A 19,302-nucleotide genomic window follows, 5' to 3' on the forward strand; every position below is an offset into this window, starting at 1 on the left:
CTCACAAAGTCCAGGTTGCGCCACTGCGCCAGAACCTAAACGTAGCAGCTGCCCACAAAGTGCTGGGCAGCTGAGGGACAGAACAGGGGGCCTAAACGCTGCAGCTGGCACTAAGTGCTGCGCAGCTGGGGAAAGGGCAGGGGTGAAGGAGTGCGTCTCACTCCTAAAGTCCAGAGTACATGTCCCTAGGAAAAGAAAGACCTACACGGTGCAGCTGCCCACTACTTGCTGGGCAGCTGGAAACAAATCTGCGCCAGGGGCTCTCTCTAGCCCCTCAGGAACCAAACTGCATCCAAACTGCGCAATAGGTTGGAGCCCTCTGGCTCGGAAAACAAATATGCCTCTGGCTGGAGCCATCTAGGCTCCAGAAACACTACTGCCCAGCGTGGGAGCCCTCAGGCTCTACAGTAATTACAATGTCCCAACACGTTGGAGCCACGGGGCTCAGCACGGGCTCCTCGGGCCCTTTAACTTGATACCGTGCCCTGGGGAAACGTTGGGGCGGCCCTCTACCATCCGGGGCCGCCCTGAAGGCACCTCTCACATTGCGGGGCGCACGGACCCCGAAGAAAACGCTATGCCCCAAACGAGCCCTCTAGGCTCAAAGAACTACTGTGGGCCGTGGGAGCGGCCCTCTGCCAAGCGGGGCCGCTCAGCGTTGCGAGGGAATCCCTCGCGCACTCTCAGCACCCCCCCCCACCCCCCGGGGCAGCTCTACTCACCGGCTGCTCTCCGGAGGCGGCGGGGGACACAGTCTTCTGGCAGCAGTCTGCCGGGGCTCTCCCTCGCTCACGGGGGCCTCGGCGGACATCTTCTGGCAGGAGCGGGGCACTCCCTCACCTCATGGGAGCCCCGCCCGCTCTCTCGTTCGTCTTCACCCGGTCCCCCATCTCGGGACCGGGACTCAGCTCCAGGCTCAGTCTTTCTGACGGCGCTGGCCAATCCCAGCGCGGCGGCGGGCGGGACTTCCTCCGGCAAACCGGAAGTCCCGCCCCGCGTCAGGCACCGTAGTGCCTGACTTCCTGTTTTGCGGCGCTCGGGCCGCGGCGGTGAATCTCGGGGGCATTTCAGAGGGGTGGCACCCTCGAGATGAAATAATACGGCATCAAGCGAGGTAGGCACTCGCTGGGGGTCAGGGACCCCTCACAGAACGGGCCAATGCCGGGTGGGCACCGGCTCGAATGAACAGCGCTCCCAAGCGCTGTGGGCATGAAAACAGCGCTCCCAAGCGCTATATGCAGGATAAAGCGCTCCCAAGCGCTAGGAAAGAAATACAGCGCTCCCAGCGCTATGAAGGCACAAAAAGCAACAAGTCCTTCAGTATTCCAGCATCTCAGCAGTCCAGGGGCTGGGCAGGGCTCAGGGAGGCAAGCCTTCACCTGAGCCCAAGCAGCAGCACGCCCCAGGCAAGATTCAAGTTGGGAACAAGAACATTTTCATGGGGTCACAGCCCCTCTTTTTATACAGAGCAACCCTTTGTCTAAAGGTGCAGGGTGGGGGAGAAACCAGTCGCAGCTGGTTCTGGAGCACTCTTGATGGCCCAACCACCCATTTCATTCACTGGGGAGGCTAGGGTCGTTACACACCACAGGGGGGCGGAGCCAGCATTGTGTGGGGGAAAACCCAGCCCATCCAGGACACAGGTACACTCCTCCCACACATCACTCATGCTAATCTCACACTCACCACCGGGCAGACCCATCCAGACTTCCTGGAGCCTAGCATGCCAGCCAGCTCCAGCCAATCACGCTCCAGCACCCTCACTGCACACACACAGCCATGTCTAGAAGTGGCCCTTCCCCACTAGACACATACAAGCCGCACATACTGTTGCGCAGCATTCACTCCCACGAGTTCACACATACCAAACTCGAGCCTGCACTCCCCACGCATCAGGAACTACCAGGGACACATACATTCCCCATGCATTCCTATGGGAGGGCAGGCCTATCTCTCACACGCACTCAAGGAGTGCACGCACTTTACACTGCGCCACAGTGTCCAAGTACGCAAAGACCAGAAATCACTATAATTTAAGGCAAAAAGTTCAGGGGTGACCCTGCCACAAGGCCCAAGTCCAACACTTATGCAGCTGTCTTATCGATTTTTCCCTGCTCAAACGTCACTGCCCCTTCTCATTTTCTTTCCCAATCTTAATTTCTTTCATTTCTTGGTTTAAACCTGCCTTTCTCCTTAACCTGCCTAATTTAATTTCATTCTATGCGCCTTATCTTTTTGCCATCCTGTTTTCCATTTGGCAATTCCCCATTGTTAGCCTAATAAACTGTGCTGCGTCTCTATTTATACACCCACTATAATCCAGCTGCAGCTGGTCCATTGGGGTCGAGGAGCCACGCTCCACCACCTTTTGCCCCTCACGAACAGCGTCTGTCGGGCTGAACAAAGATCAGCCTGATATCGCTGTTCATTTCAGGTCAGGCAGCCAGGAGCCAGACATGTGCAAAATGCACAGGCTCCTGGCTGCCTGAGCTGAACTTTGCTGGACAGAGGAAGTCACAGCTCCTGTGGATGTGATGTCCTCAGCTCAGCAAAGGCCCCTAAGGCTCTCCTCGCAGTGACGAGGGGTAGCGTCACGGATTGCCTCGCACGTGGGCGCTTCGGTTTTAATCCCAGAAGTGCCCAGGGTCGAGTGTCAATCAGTGACACTTCATCACAGAGTGGGGTGGGGTCAGCAGTATCACTGACTCCGTTCCACGCTGGGATGGCGTTGGGACTTCTGCCTTCCCTCATTGGCTGACCTAAAGGCAGCAGTCACAAGCCTCCTGGAAACTCCGAGGCAGAGCTGGCTGCAGGTAAGTGTTTTTTCCTTTTAAATTAATGTTTGGTGCGTGCGTGTATCTATGAATGTTTGGTAAAGAGTGTTGTGAATGGATGTGTTTGTGTATGTGGGCGTGTGTGAATGCATGGATGAGAGTGTTGAGTGCGTGTCCAATCCGCCCACCTTCCTCCAAAACGTACTGGCTGCCAATGCTACACTCAAAACATAAGTAAATTCTCATTTACAACGCCAATAGCTTTAACTCTCACAAATGCGAGACCTATTGCATTGCAAAATGCTTGTTTTAATTGCCGGGAGGGGAGTAACGAGGAGAGCACTGCACCAGAGTTAGATCTCTCCAACCCACAGTAAAGACAGCTGAGAGTGGATATGTTGCATAAGGCTGGTGACCACAGACGGAAGAAAACGCTGGATATGCTTGACAGAGGCATAGTACAACTGGAGACGAAATAGAAAGCCATGCCACGCAGCAGCAGTTTAGATTAGTAATGAAGATCACAAGGAGAATGGAGGGTGTGAGGAGGCAGAGTGCAGGCAGGCCGCAGCCTGGTGAGCAGGCAGGTCACACGGCGAGCAGTAGGAGGGCACAGAGACAACATCTATACTCACTTGAAGCTTGTGTTTGGAGGCAGCATAGAAGCTGGGGACGTTTTTACTGTGAAGAAAAATCAGAAACACAGGAGATGGAGTATGGTTATTTATATATCACTCATTACATGATAACTTCATGTTCGTACCATATTAAGCCACTAGTGAACGAGTGTGCACAGGCAGTGTGAAACCAGACACCATAGAGAGTGTGTGCACAAGCCACATGAATCCGCACTAGCCAGGTTAGCTCAAGCAGTTTGGAATCAGACTAATGTGAAAGTACGCCTATGCAATGAAACAGCATAGGCGTACAACATAGCACGCAGGAACAGTGCTACTCCTGCTCCAGTGAGCTGTGCAGAAGCAGGGTGGCGAGTGACACTGGTCTGTACCAGGCACCACATTGTACCTACAAGCAGCAAGGATAGCCCCACAGCTGGGCTGGCAAGAATCTTACTTCAACCTGGGGAAGCAAAATCCTTGGTCACCGAGAGGGTTCCACATTTAGAATGAATTCCAAGCGCTAATGAATCCAAGCAGTGGTGAACAGGTGTGCAGAAAGAGAACGAAAATGGTTACTAGTTAAGGCATGCACAAGCAGCACACATGAACTCCCAGATTAGGTGTGCACAAACAGCAGGAATGATGCTAGTGATGTGCACACAAGAGATTACATGCAGAAGCAATGGGAATACTAAATAGCACGAAAGTGTACACAGGTAGTGCAAGTCAAAGTGATGTCGGTGGTGTGCATCACGGCATAAATACAAACATTCAGATGTAGGTTTACGCAAGGATGGTCTCCAGACATTGAGCTGCTGTGCTCAGTCATCATGGGTCTGAGCACGTCTTCTCAAACCCTGCACAAGCTGCGTAATTCAGGACCAGAGGACCCAGCCATTGTTAGAGCCATTGAGTGGCACTGCAAGACCAGGTGTGGGGGAAGCAGACTGGCCCCACAAGTGTGACATTTTGATTCAGCTCTAGAAGAGGACAGTCACTTTAGCAACATGTGGTTTTGCGTAGAATGGTACCGTATAGTCCTGCACAGGCAACAGAACTATTGTGGTGTGCACAAGCATTGTCGATGCAGTCATTAATGACAAGGTGCGCATATGCAGCCTGAATCCAGACAGTAGCAAAGTGTACATTAACGCAGGCCGCATGGCATACGACACCAACGGCCTTCACTCAAGCCACAAGTTAGTGAGCACGTGCATGGGCGTAGGAAGTGTGGGGAACGCGGGGGATATATCCGCCCCAGATTTTGAAGTGCAGGGGACACGGGGGACGAGGGTGGGGGGGACGAGGGGACAAAATAATTAACCCCTCTCCCTTTTGTTATTCACAGGGCCATTAGCGCGCGAAAGCTCTACCTAATGGCCCTGCACTCAGGGCAGGACTGGGAACCAAAACCGGCCCTGGAAAAGAGCTCGTCTGGCCCCCTCCCAGGGGTTGGAGGTGCGGCCGAGCTCTTTGCCAGGTCCGGTTTTGGACGATTTTGTTGCAGGGCCGATTTTGCAGCTATGCTGCAAAAATGGGCCTGTAACAAAAACGGCGCTCAGGGGCCCAAAACCGGCCTCCACCTGTGCGGCGCACCGGAGGATTGCCCGGTGCCCACTACGGCCAGTCCGGCCCTGCCTGCACTTGACCTGCCTGGAGTCAAAGAGGCCACCCGCCCTCTGCCCTTTATTATGCTTCAGGAAGGCTCTGGGAAGGGCAGGGAAGGAAAAAAAGCTTTGTATCTCTTCCTTCATGCCCAGAGAAGGCAAGGACAGTGTCAACTTCTCCTGGTCTGCCTCTGGCAGCTGTCCTCCTCCCCTCTCTCCCTTTATTCATCCATCTCTTTCTGTCTCGGTCTTGCTCCTCCTTACGTCCTGATTTCAAGAGACAGCACTTGTACTCTGTCTTGCCTCTCCTTTTCTTTATTTCTTTCCCTGTGAAATGGATCCAAAAAAGGTGGAACGCTTTGGCTGGAAATGTCCTCATTTTCTGACCGTTTTCTATTCAGAAGAAAAACCTTAGGACGGAGAGAAAAAAATAATTAAATACCTAAATAAAGCAATACAGAGTGGTCAGCAAACAGGCCAGATTGTTATATACACCCACACACATTAGCGCCACTTTACAGAGTTTGCCAGTGAAAGCGCTACTTTCTTTATATCTTCTTTCTTTGAACAACATTTTTTCCCAGGGTGGGAAAGTGCACCATTCCTAAAGGGACTGCAATACCTGGTTGATGGGTGCAGTGGAAATGTTTAATATGATCGTTTTCAACTGTTTTAGTTATTTTAGATTATAAAATGCGGCTCTGTGTTCAGGGATGTGGTCTTTTTTAAACCAAACTGCTTACATTTTGAAAGGATATAAGCAATGGACATTGAGAAACGGGTCCCTTCCTGGTCCTCTAACCAGGTCCTATACTTTTCAGGCAAAATTACTTCCTGATTTCTGAATAATGAGTTTTAAACAGTTAAGGTAACAATGTTGTTACTGATTACAGTTCATATGCTTTGCTTATTCTTGTATTCCCTTTGAGTGTTTGCTTTTTCCAGGGTGTTATTCATTTTTTTTCAGGCAGCATTTTGCTGTTGTCTAGTGCATAATTTGAATTTAGTCGCAGCACAATTGAGTTGTAGCTGACGGCATTGGGACTTTCTCTCAGTGGGGCAGTATGGTTTTCAGTGTGGAAGAGAATGTGGCACTCTGGCCAGTGATGCTGAATTTGGAACTGGAGAACCATGTTCAGCCTTCATGACCAGTCCACCAGACCACACTCCTGACAGAGCTCATTCCGATGCTACACGTCAGAAGGCCCGATAGACCTTAGAAGCCCTGGTGTCTTAGCACCCGCAGGTGGACCCTAAAGGTGGCAAGTGTAAGTTAACCTTGAAGGCATGTCCACCACAATCCATACTGCAGTTCACCTCCAGTCTTGCAAGCAGGCATATGAAGAAGCACACCCTAGACCGACAGTGATGGTCACTGAGGTCACAAGACCCTTGAGGCCAGGCCGCCTCACCCATTGGTAACTCCATTGGCCTTTTTCAGCAGTAGTAGTGCAACTTACCAGTGGATGGCAATGTAGGATTTGCATGCACACCAAACTTAGGGGGTGATTATAATGGCGGTGAGACCTCCACATCGCTCCGTCGGTGGCGGTCCCACCGCCGTCGGTGACTGCATCACTGCCCACCATATTACAATGGCGGGTGGTCCCCTGGCGGTCAGAAAGACCAACCGCCACACACCTGATGGGCTCCTTGTGCCCGCCAGTGCGGTGGAGGGGTTCTTGGTTCCTACAATGCTGGTGGTGCCTACCAGGCATTGCACTAGGGATTACAATGTCCCTTACCCGTCAGCCTAGCCATGGCAGTTTTGTAAAAGCTGGCGGAAAGGGATATTTGAGGCCCATAACAGGCCCCTTTCCCCCCAGGCCCCAGACATGGGACCTACATATCACTGCACCATGTGGTAGGCACCCGATTGTGCCTGCCACGTAGTGCAGGAATATATGTAACATGTCCCTTTTTAGGTCGCGCCTACACAGCACGCATGCGCTGCATAGGAAAAAGACCTATAGCCATCGCTACACTTTTGCAGGCAAAAACATGCACGCGTTGCATTGCTTCCAATGGCAACGCGTGCACGTTTGGCAATTCCGCTGCGGGAGCGAGCAGCAGCCCCATACGTTAATAATTATCACACTTTGCTGCTGGCTCTCACAAGGGAAACCTGCGCAGCCCCCTCCCCCTGCTGCCGGTCGAGGCGCGCATGCTTGTTTACTTTAAACGTGAGGCACGCGCGCGCTTGTTTCACTTGCACTGAAGGCCGTGAAAGGTCAGTTTCACTCCTCTCCTGCGGCCTGCAGAAAGAGTTACGTGAAATGGCTCCTAATCTTTTTATCCCTGTCCCCCCCCCCCAGAATTTGAGTGAGGTGTGTACAAGCTGAGTTCAGATAACAGCATTAGCCGGGGCGTAGGAGACACTTAAATTCTGGGGGGACAGGGACAACCTTGTGAACTTTCCAGTCACCCTATACAAATCACCGCCTGTTAAATACAATCACATACTTTCGAAGTGAAATATTGAGAAAAGCAGGCATGTAGTCACAGTTTGCATTATGCTTTATTGTTATTTAAATTCATATAGTAATCAGACCAAATGTTAAAAAAACATGTATTTGAATCTTGCATCTTCATGCACCAAGCAAACAAACGTCGCTGACTTAGGGTGGGGTGTCGTGTTTGCAAAAGCATTATGGTTTAAAAAGTACCTGCTGCTGCATTCCTGGTCTCCCAACAATTTTCGTGCAACAATAAAAATGTGAAGATAACTTCGATGATTAATGCTCTTTATTGAGAGAGATGGGAGGATTGTCTAGTGGAAGTTTTGACTCATGGTAAGGTAGCCACAGTGGGGCAATATGTCTTCTGCAAAGAACGTGTACCATGCAGATCACAAAATCCATATCATGTAAATAGGTCAGTGAGTTACTGCTTTTGTCTGAGATTTTGGTATTTGCAGTTTATAAGTTAAAATCCTAACATTGAACAGTGAGCTGTTAACCGTCATCAAAGAGCTACATGTAAACTTCAAGGTATAGATTAGAAGGTTATGATTTTTCCAGAGTCTTTCCTTATCCTAATGTTGGAAAATGGGTTCATTAGGATTGAAATCAATTCTGATTATTAAAGAGAACCCCCCTCCCCCCACCATGATGTTATGTTTTAAATTCTGAGTTTGTCCTTCTATAGTGTTGCAAAGCCACCCTGTGCCCTGGGCACTCCCTACCTTTTTGTTGACTGGTACTGGTGGTACCCGACTCTGACTGACCCTGGCCTCTTCCTAAACAGGCCCAGGGCAAGTGCTATTCTGAAAGAGACACTTAAAAATACAGTGAAAACACCTTCATACACTAGGGTGCACTATGGGTTAGGGTACCCCTATGATTGGCATGACCTCTCCTATAGTACATAATGGGGCAGGGGGTTTAGAACTACCTTTAAGTCCCTAGAATATAATAGGGCATGGCAGTTTAGAGGCCAACAGCCCTTTCTGCGCTTGCATGTGTGCACTGCTGAAGCCTGAGGTCAGTTTAAAAGTAGCCCTGTGTTGTAGGACTGCTTTTAAAATGCAAATTGTGCCCAAACTCAACTTTTGGGTTTGGGGAACTTACAAATTGATCAACTACAATGTTGGGGCAAAATTAAGTTAAGTGGAAAAATGTTTTCCACTTAACTATGGCTGTATCATATTTGCCACCTAATACATCATCTGCTGCATAAACTAACAATTTCACCCAAAACAATGTTGTAGCTCAAATGGATCAAAAATGACTAAAAGAAATGTGACTTATGTTGTTGTGAAGTGTAGCGCCCTTTGAAAAGGTTGACTGGTCCCCTTCCCCACTGCTGCATTTGTATGTTGCACAGGTAATAATGAGGCAAAAGCTTCACAGAGACTGTTAGTATGTATAAATATGTCAAAATACTAAAGTATCATAAAATGTACCGCATTACGCTGCAGACTTTTTATTGTTGCATAATTTAGTCAACACTGCAGCATAATTTTGGCCTCCATTGCTGCATAACTCTAGTGGCCCGAAAGCAGGCTGCACATGTTAAAAGTGTTTGTGCATGAAGCAGAGACCAAGAAGCTTGCAAACTTTGGGGCCGATTACGATGTCAGACGGACTTCAGTCTGTCCGCCATTAAATCAGGGAATGGGACCGCTGGCCTTCAAGGTGGCGGCCCCTTGATAGGCATTACAGTGTGACTGCCACTACGGCGTTTGCAGTGCCTATCTTTTACATTGCAGCAGGTGCTGCTGGCTGCATCATCCGCCGCAATGTAAACAAGCATTTACATAGCCAATAGGTCTCACTTTTGGGACTTTAGAAGTATTTAGTTATGCACCACAATATTCTTGGTGCAATAACATTAACTGTTGCATGGTAAAACACTTATAAGGTCCCAAAGGCGAGACCTATTGGCTGCGCCAATGCTCCGGCAGACTGCACAGGCATGAAGCAAGCAGACAGGCTTTCTTGACCACTCCCTGGCCTTTTCAGGGAAGCTAACCTGATAAAACTCAGTAAATATATCAACAACATTCCTTTGCTCTCAGTTCAGTGAAACAAAACGTTTAGGAAGATGCTGTTGCTAAAATTGTTAAAAACGAAGATGAACCGACTGTTTATGTATTCAACAAAAAGCTATGTTGGCTACCCTTGCTGCCCTTAAAAGTGCCAAAAAGAGGCGATGAGCTCACCACAGGAAGTTTTTCACTAGTATGAAACGGTACTGTAGTTTTTAAATGGGTCGCTATAAACTAAAGTTAGCATGAGAAAATAGCATGATGACAGTATACCGTACCAATAGTGATGTCAACTCCCTCCATCGCCATAACTTGCACAATACTCCCCTTTCACCGGCAAAACACTAAGTGATGCAGATTCCCAACACATGAGTGATACAGAAAAAGAAACAACTCCAAACTCTATTTTCAAAAAATATGGTTTTAAATACGCACCCTGGTGCAGAAGCTATCCATCCAGGCATCCACCAGGCATCGCTAGTGGCACAGGAACCATGTAGATCATGCACACTTAGTGCACTCCTCCTTCCACATCAGGTACCTGCCACAACAGCCCAGCACAATAAATAAATAACTGGCAGCCAGGAAAAGACAGGGTGCTCAACCAACAGTAATGGGGTAAATCAATGAGCAAATAATATCGTTGTGTGCTACTAAGGGTGAAAAGCGGAGAGGCCACCAGGCTTGCTCGATAATCCCCTCATGGGAATATAAACAATTAGAAAATGTCTTTTCCCCTGAGCAAAATAAAGTCACAATTTCAAGGTGTTCACAAAATAATATAATGATGACTTCCTACTAATTTGGAGAGGTACAGTTGAAGAATTACAAGAATTTTTTGCTCATCTGAACTCCAATAATGTAAATGTACAGTTCACCACTACATTTGATAAGGAACATATTTTTTGGGATGTTAGTTTATTTATTGAGCATGGTAGACTATGCAGTAGAATGTACCGTAAAGAGACAAGTTGCAACTCTATTCTACATGCAAGTAGTTGCCAAACCAGAAGCCAGGTGTTCTCCATCCTCTATGGGGAAATGTTAAGAGCACGGCATAATTGTTCTGAGGAACAGGATTTCAAGAATAATGTACAAGATATGTCAATAACATTTAGAAAAAAGAGGTTATAATGATAAGATCATCAACACAGCTAGAGCCAGGGCATTGAAACTAAAACGAGAAGAGACCTTGAGAATGGTAAAGAAAACTACTTGTAATATGGACGGGTCTGGATCATCCGAATGGTTACTAATTATGGAACAGGTAGCCATAAACTATTTGCAGTACTGAATAAATTCTGGCACTTGTTGAAGAGCGATGCAGATATCTCATCTCTTCTTAAGGACAAACCAAGTGTGACCTTCCGTAAAGGGACAACCTTGAAGAATATTGTTAGCCCCAGTTACCCTAGAACACCGCCAATTAGGAACTGGTTGAACCAACCACTTAATGGATTCTTTCATTGTGGTCGCTGCAGTTCCTGTAGATGGGCTGTTAAGAGAATAACCGAGTTTGAGTATAATGGTACAGGTCTGCATAAGATAGATTGTTTTATTACTTGTGACACTACTTATGTGATTTATGCTATTGTATGTTCATGTATGAAAATATATGTTGGCAGTACCATACGCAGACTAAAAGACAGAATGGTTGAGCATTTTCGTGCTCTTAAGAATGGGGATACAAGATATCCTATAGCTGCCCATGTTGTACAAAACTGTGAGGATGAAAAAAAACATGTTTTTCAATATCATGGAATTGATCATGTGAAATTGGACAAAAGAGGTGGTAATAGGATACTGCAGCTGAGACTGAAAGAGGTCCTATTGATAATGAAATTGAGGGCGGTTGAACTGAGCCTAAATTTAGATTCTGAGTATCAATACTTTCTTGGCTCTTGAGAATTCTAAAATATCTGTTAGTATATATGAACAATGTATAATACTGCTATATTTTTCGATTTTCAGTACCTGATTATGAATATTTATGTCAGGTACTGCTAAAGAATTTTTAACGTTTGTTCTGAAATTAATTGATTTATATGAAATACTCTTTTACTAATCATGGAGTCTCAGTATTTCCTTATTTCTTCCTCTCTTCGTTACTTGACTGAATATTTGAAAGGGAATTACGGATAATGACGTTTCATGAGGGTGTGAATGAGTTAGCATACTTGGTTTGCTCGAAATGTGGGAGACTTACCATCGCAGCAGAGAAAGTGGGATTAGAAACTTTATTTTATTTGAAATAGTCTTTTTGGTCGGTTACCCATGTGCGCAAGGGTTTGTGCGGGTCTTCATGAAAAATGTCATTAAGATCCAGATAGCTCACCGCGCTGGATAAGATTAGAGATACATATTGGAGCGCCAAGTGTGAGGGGGTTCGAGTTAGCTGTTCGAGTATTTTGGTTTATATTTATATTTGAGGAAGAAAAACGAGTGATGGCGTTAAATTTACAACTATATCTAATTAATAACGTTGTAAGAACGTATCAAATACGGGTATGCAAATATAGATTTTTTGATACAGAAAATTATAACATTTAGGGAATGAGAGAGTAGTAGACATCAATGAAGGACAGAATATTTGATTCAGTCGTTTCCGGGTTTCTTTAGTGACTGGCATATCCCGAATAAATACAGAATTCAAATTAGGGGTATATTGTCAATGTTAGGAAGTTACTTAAGAGTTGTTGTGTAGGGTTTGAGATACTAAAACTGAGGAAAACTGTGACGAATTGCATATTTAAAGATGGCCCCCAAAGTGATATGTGTAGTGTGTATAAATAACCAAGAAAGATGGCTCTGAGGGTGCATGCCGCCGAAAATGTTGGAGTGACCGATACGGTCTGTTAGGTGAGCTGGAGTTTTTGATATTGAGATTTATTTTACTGAGGTTTCAGATCCAGTAAGACTATAAGAGCGCTGACCGATTATAATATTTTTATTGTTAACAGGGTCGGGGCTGTGCATAGAAAGTACCCTGAAGATGACGCTATGACTTAGAGGGGTGAGTTGCATATTACGTCCTTAGTAACAGTATAACTGATATTCTGGTGCACTTTATAGTGACGTGATATTTATTATAATTGTAGGTACATACTGGAGATTTGATAATTCTACATTACAAGGTATTTATGAAAGACATGAAAATTCGTATTGTGTATATGAAGGTTTTGGTATGTTAATACAGTAACATGACTTTGGGTTTGATCTTGAACTCCCTTCCCCCCCCTTTTTCTTTAGGCTATGTGCCTTCTATATTGCATACCCCTACTGTCGAGGATTTAATGTGCAGTAGTGAGGGTAAGTGAGCTTATGCTGGGGAATTTAAGATAATTAGGTTTGAGAGCTCGTGGTAATTATTAGTACAATCTCGCTTCTGTTCAAGTGAAGTACAATCTCGCTTCTGTTCAAGTGAACTAGCTAACGGTATGACCCTGATTTAAGATTCGGAGGAGGGATCTGGAACAAGAGATGGCCAATAATTTGGAAAATAATTTAGAATATACACGTTCGTTGGTTTTGAATATAATTACCCCACTTGGTGTGTATGGTGGTCAGAACACAGGAGTAAATTGTGTGTGCTTCTCTAACAACTTGATAAAATAGAATTATCTTTCATTTTAGATACTATTGTACATGTGAGGATCGATCAGGATATTGGATATTGATCATCCTCTTTGTATACTAAAAGGTGATTAGTGTAAATTGATTAGATGATTTCTTTTACTTGGTGGAGTTGTGCACTTTAGTGGATCTCCTAACCCTGGGTGACTTGCTGTATCCTTTGCTCTATCTTTTTTCACTTAATGGTGTTGTTCTATTTAGTTTAACTGGTTAACCACTAATCCGATATGCTTTAATTGACAACCATCTGTGGTATCTACTTTTCTATAATAGGAAGTATTACAGTACTTTCCTATGCATTTAATTTTGATATGAAATTGTTTGTTTTCTACAGCCCTGAGGAAGTCAATTGCTAAAACAATAGCTTGACGAAACACGTGTTGGCTGTTTTTGTTTGGATACTATCTGTTTGGATGTTTCACGGATACGTATGTTGGAACAAAGAATAAAGAAGTTTTGGACAAAATAAAAGGAATATTGATTAAGAAGGACTGGACGAATATATCTTGAACAACACCAACCACGGAGATTACTTGTGATTTACAATTGAATACGTTACTCTTATATTATTTTGTGAACACCTTCAAATTGTGACTTTATTTTGCTCAGGGGAAAAGACATTTTCTAACAATAAATAAATACTCTATGTCAGGGGTGCTCAGTGTTGGTCCATGCGGGTCGGATCCATGACAAATTTTTCGGACTGTTGCTTATAAAACGTGTATAAAATTGATCTAGATGGAAATTGTGTACATTGTCAGTGACCATTAGGAAACTTTGGCATGGATCCAGTCCTTGTAAACCAACATCGGACCGTCCTCCTGTATATAAAGATGACTTGGATATTCACACTATTTGTGGGTGCATTTTTCTTTCCCAACACACCTAGCAATGCAATGACACCACTGTTGGGACCACAGAAGGCTTCCACCCCATGGACCTCATCTATCCACCCCAAGTGCATCTAGACATCAGCAAAATCAACACCATACTCGTTCTAAGGGAGATGTTAGCTCCAGGAAATCCAATAATGTATTAAACGCCATGCAAGCTGGATCAGTGTATATCGTCTTCAGGTGTGAAAACACCTGAAGATGGGGTCTGGGAGACAGGGTAGGGGGAAACGCTAAGGTGACCATAGTAGCAACAGTTCCAAGAGCAATCCTTCTGTATGTAGATCTAATGCAGGAAAATGACTAACAAGATGGACAGAAACTGATGCTGATAATCTGCAAGGTCAAAACAATCCAAGGAACGCAGATGGCCCACACTGCTCAGGAACGCCACACGCTGACACCAAGAATCCGGATGGCCCACACCTCAGGTGGTTTAGTTTCAGCATAGCAGGACCAAATGCTCTGAAGTCCCTCTAGTGAGGCAGGAAGAATTCCATTGCACTTTGGCTTACTGCAGCAAAGAACAGGAACTACACTTCCAATCAATCTAAGATCACCATGCTGGGAGTCTGCGCACTTTGGAACAGCTACATCTGGAGGCTAGCACACTGCTCTAAGGAAACCCAGCCTGTCGGAATCAAACCAAACGGTCTCATGGTTACCTACCCACAGCAATTTACGGGTTAGGAAGAGAAAGAGCGTGAAAGGGCCATTTGTGGCCAGAGCCATTCTCTAAATGCGCAATGCTCATCTTTTCATCATGGAAGGGTGTTGTGTGATATAAAAACCAGCTAAGTAAGGGACATACCTTGGCAGCAAACTTTTAACATTTGAATTATGTTACTTGAACACTGAACAAAGCCCTTATTATCATAAATCACTTTTTTTTTCGGACTATCAATGCTGATTTATGTTCTGCTGCTGGAATATTCCAGCAATCGTGAAGCAATCCCTTTAACTGCTGTGCGGTTTTTTGACGTGCGAGCGGGAGCTCAGCACGCAGCAAGAAGCCGCTCACCTGACAAGGAAATAGAGGCAGAGAGAAAACAAGCTCTCTCCTAGCTGGCACTGCCAGGAACTGAGAGAGCCGGATGCTCAAATGCCATGTATCATTGCTTGCGCCTTGACACAGGAGCCCCGCTGAACGAAATCAATTAATCACTCTTCTTCTCCTCTCCTTGCAGCCGTGCCATAAGCCTTTCGTGACGGCGTGTGACGGAAAAGCCTCCCTTTAGTAACCTCAGACAAACCCTCAATTTACCTGTCTACATTCACAAAGAAAAAGGGATATCCAGTCTGGAGCTCACATTCCGCCGCCTAAACACAGCTGAAAGACCGGACGCACCTACTCGCCAGCTTGAAGGAAGGAACTGGTCCTTAATGGATTTTCTTCTCCCTCTACGAGTTGACCGGTCTGAGTCCCCAACCTTTCATTTCTGGACATGCTAGAGTATATTACTGCATAGCAGAGTGGTGTGACAGGGATAAAAAGATTAGGAGCCATTTCACGTAACTCTTTCTGCAGGCCGCAGGAGAGGAGTGAAACTGACCTTTCACGGCATTCAGTGCAAGTGAAACAAGTGCGTGTGTGCCTCACGTTTAAAGTAAACAAGCATGCGCGCCTCGACCGGCAACAGGGGGAGGGGGCTGCGCAGGTTTCCCTTGCGGGAGTCAGCAGCAAAGCGCAATAATTACTAACATATGGTGCTGCTGCTCGCTCCCGCAACGGAATCGCCAAACTTGCATGTGTTGCCATTGGAAGCAATGCAACGCGTGCATGTTTTTGCCTGTAAAAGTGTAGCGATGGCTATAGGTCTTTTTCCTACGCAGCACATGCACTCTGCGTAGGCGAAACCTAAAAAGGGACATGTTACATATATCACTGCACTACTTGCAGGCACAATGGGGTGCCTACCACATGGTCCAGTGATATGTAGGTCTCATGTCTGGGGGCTGGGGGGAAAGGGGTCTGCTATGGGCCTCAAATGTCCCTTTCTGCCAGCTTTTACATGGCGGGTAAACCGCCATGGCTAGGCTGACGGGTGAGGGACATCGTAATCCCTAGTGCGGTGCCTGGTAGGCACCACCAGTATTGTAGGAACCAAGAGCCCCTCCGCCGCACTGGTGGGCTCAAGGAGCCCATCAGGTGTGTGGCGGTTGGTCTTTCTGACCGCCGGGGACCACCCACCATTGTAATACGGCGGGCGGTGATGCAGTCACCGACGGCGGTGGGACCGCCACTGACATGGCGATGTGGAGGTCTCACCGCCATTATAATCACCCCCTAAGTTTGGTGTGCATGCAAATCCTACATTGCCAACCCCTGGTAAGTTGCACTACTACTGCTGAAAAAGGCCAATAGAGGTACCAATGGGTGAGGTGGACTGGCCTCAAGGGTCTTGTGACCTCAGTGACAAACACTGTTGATCTAGGGTGTGCTTCTTCGTATGCCTGCTCGCAAGACTGGAGGTGAACTGCAGTATGGATTGTGGTGGGCATGCCTTCAAGGTTAACTTACACTTGCCACCTTTAGGGTCCACCTGCGGGTGCTAAGACACCAAGGCTTTTAAGGTCTATCGGGCCTTCTAAGGTGTAGCATCAGAATGAGCTCTGTCAGGAGTGTGGTCTGGTGGACTGGTCATGAAGGCTGAACATGGTTCTCCAGTTCCAAATTCAGCATCTCTGGCCAGAGTGCCACATCCTCTTCCACACTGAACACCATACTGCCCCACTGAGAGAAACTCGCACTGCCTTCAGCTACAACTCCATTGTGCTGCGACTAAATTCAAATTATGCACTAGACAACAGCAAAATGCTGCCTGAAAAAAAATGAATAACACCCTGGAAAAAGCAAACATTCATAGGGAATACAAGAATAGGCAAAGCATGTGAACTGTAATCAGTAACAACATTGTTACCGTAACTTTGTAAAACTCATTATTCAGAAATCAGTAAGACATTTTGCCTGAAAAGTTCAGGACATGGTTAGAGGACCTTGAAGGGACCAGTTTCAATGTCCATTGCTTATATCCTCTCAAAATGTAAGCAGTTTGGTTTAAAAAAAGACCACATCCCTGAACAAAGAGCCGCATTTTATAATCTAAAATAATTAAAACAGTTGAAAACGATCATATTAAACGTTTCCACTCCACCCATCAACCAGTATTGCAGTCCCTTTAGGAATGGTGCACTTCCCCACCCTGGGAAAACAATGTTCAAAGAAAGAAGATAAAGAAAGTAGCGCTTTCACTGGCAAACTCTGTAAAGTGGCACTAATGTGTGTGGGTGTAAATAACAATCTGGCCTGTCTGCTGACCACTCTGTTTAGCTTTATTTAGGTATTTAATTATTTTTTCTCTCAGTCCTAAGGTTTTTTTTAACAGTCAGAAAATGAGGACATTTCCAGCCAAAGTGTTCCACCTTTTTTGGATCCATTTCACAGGGAAACAAATAAAGAAAAGGAGAGGCAAGAGAGAGTACAAGAGCTGTCTCTTGAAATCAAGACGTAAGGAGGAGCAAGACAGAGACTTAAATAGATGGAGGAATAAAGGGAGAGAGAGGGGAGGAGGACGGCTGCCAGAGGCAGACCAGGAGAAGTTGACACTGTCCTTGCCTTTCTCTGGGCATGAAGGTAGAGAGACAGAGTTTGTTTTCATTCTCTGCCCTTCCCAGAGCGCAGAGCCTTTCTGCAGCATAACAAAGGGCAGAGGGCGGTTGGCCTCTTTGACTCCAGGCAAGTCCAGGGCCATTAGGTAGCGCTTTCGCGCGCTAATGGCCCTGTGAATAACAAAAGGGAGAGGGGTTAATTCTTTTGTCCCCTCGTCCCCCCACCATCGTCCCCCTTGTACCCCACACTCCAAAATCTGGGGAGGGGGGGATATATCCCCTGCATCCCCCACACTTCCTACGCTCTTGGCAGCGCTAACCCTACCTGGTAGGTCGCTCCCCCTCCGCACAGCACTGCCTGGGTCTCCGTGCCCCAGCTGCCACTGCTGGTGCTGAGGACGTTCAAGGCCCTCTACCACATGCAGGCTCCCCTGGTGGCCAGTGATAGGCCATAGGTAGGTTTGTTCATCCCCCACTTTATTGCTTTTAATGTATTGCCTGTATTTTCATTGTTGTGTCTGACTGCTGTTGTCGCTCTTCCCGCTCTTCCCCCGCTGCCTGTAGTGGTCCGTGACCCTTTTCCTTCCCTCTGTTCCCCTCTCTGTCCCTGTGCTCTCTCTGCCCGGTCTTTCCTTCTGTACCCCTTGCTGCCCCCGTGCCTCTCTGCCCGTTCTGCCTTCTGTTCTCAGCTGCCCCTGTATTTCTGTATTTTGCCTCTGTGCCACTCGTTTTTCCGGTATTTCTGTGCCCTTTTTGCCTTCTGTGCCATTTGTTTTTTGTGCCCTTCTACCCTCTGTTCCCCTCGTTTTTTCCTCATTTCTTGTGCCCTTTGGCTCCACTCGTTTTGTGCCCTTATGCCCTCTGTGCCTCTCGTTTTTCCCTTGTTTCTGGGCCCCTTTTTCCTTCTGTTACCTTCGTTGTCCCTCACCGACCTCGGCGCTGTGTCCCCTGCGGCCCCGCCCCCCTGACTGCTCACTCGCTGCCCCCCGCCTCCCAACTGCTCCTCCCTCCCACCTCCCCATATATGCCGGTGGCCGCGTGCGCCACAGGCGCGCATAAGGCAAGCCCATCGCCAGAACCCCTGGCCCCCACACCCGCCACAACGACGCCGCCAGCACTCTGCACGCTCTCAACTCCGGACAGAGCCACACCGGCTTCAAGGCCACCCCGAAATGCACACACGGCCCCTTCACCTGCCGGAACTGCAGCTACACCAGCCTCAGAGCCGACGAACCACCCGCCAAGAAAGACCCCAACCACCTCCGATGCATACTACTGAACACCAGCTCCGCACGCAAGCATGCCTTAGAGCTCTGGGACCTGCTCGACAACATCCCGAGACGTCACCTTCCTGACAGAGACCTGGTTTAATGACTCGTCCGCACCAGACATTGCCATAGCCATCCCAGACGGCTACAAGATCACCTGCAGAGACCGCACCAACGGAGTCGGAGGAGGAATTACCATCGTCCACAAGAACAGTATCAGGGTCTTGACTAGCACAGACGACGCGCTCAGCACCGCCGAACACATGCATTTCCAGATCCACACAGACACTCAACTCCACCCTCAGAGGCACCCTCGTCTACCGACCCCCCAGACCCTGGCCCCAGTTCAGCAACTCCAGCGCCGACTTGATCAGCACGCACGCCCTGACCTCCACCGACTACATCCTCC

At 47.2% G+C, this 19,302-nt stretch overlaps 1 protein-coding gene across 7 annotated transcripts in view; it reads right to left on the reverse strand.

Moving 5' to 3' along the window:
- The window catches only part of LOC144768531 (uncharacterized), a 326,174-nt gene that overhangs the window by 48,570 nt on the left and 258,302 nt on the right, over positions 1-19,302 (reverse strand). For 6 of the 7 annotated variants that reach the window (XM_078652280.1, XM_078652283.1, XM_078652282.1 and 3 more), the window contains one exon: positions 3,410-3,455. The exons of the other annotated variant lie outside the window; for it this stretch is intronic. In XM_078652280.1, the coding sequence (XP_078508406.1) occupies positions 3,410-3,455 (46 nt within the window). The remainder of the gene's footprint in view (positions 1-3,409; positions 3,456-19,302) is intronic. 7 annotated transcript variants of the gene reach the window in all.

The sequence above is a fragment of the Lissotriton helveticus genome, chromosome 7 (assembly GCF_964261635.1).
Source record: "Lissotriton helveticus chromosome 7, aLisHel1.1, whole genome shotgun sequence".
NCBI classification, from domain to species: domain Eukaryota; kingdom Metazoa; phylum Chordata; class Amphibia; order Caudata; family Salamandridae; genus Lissotriton; species Lissotriton helveticus.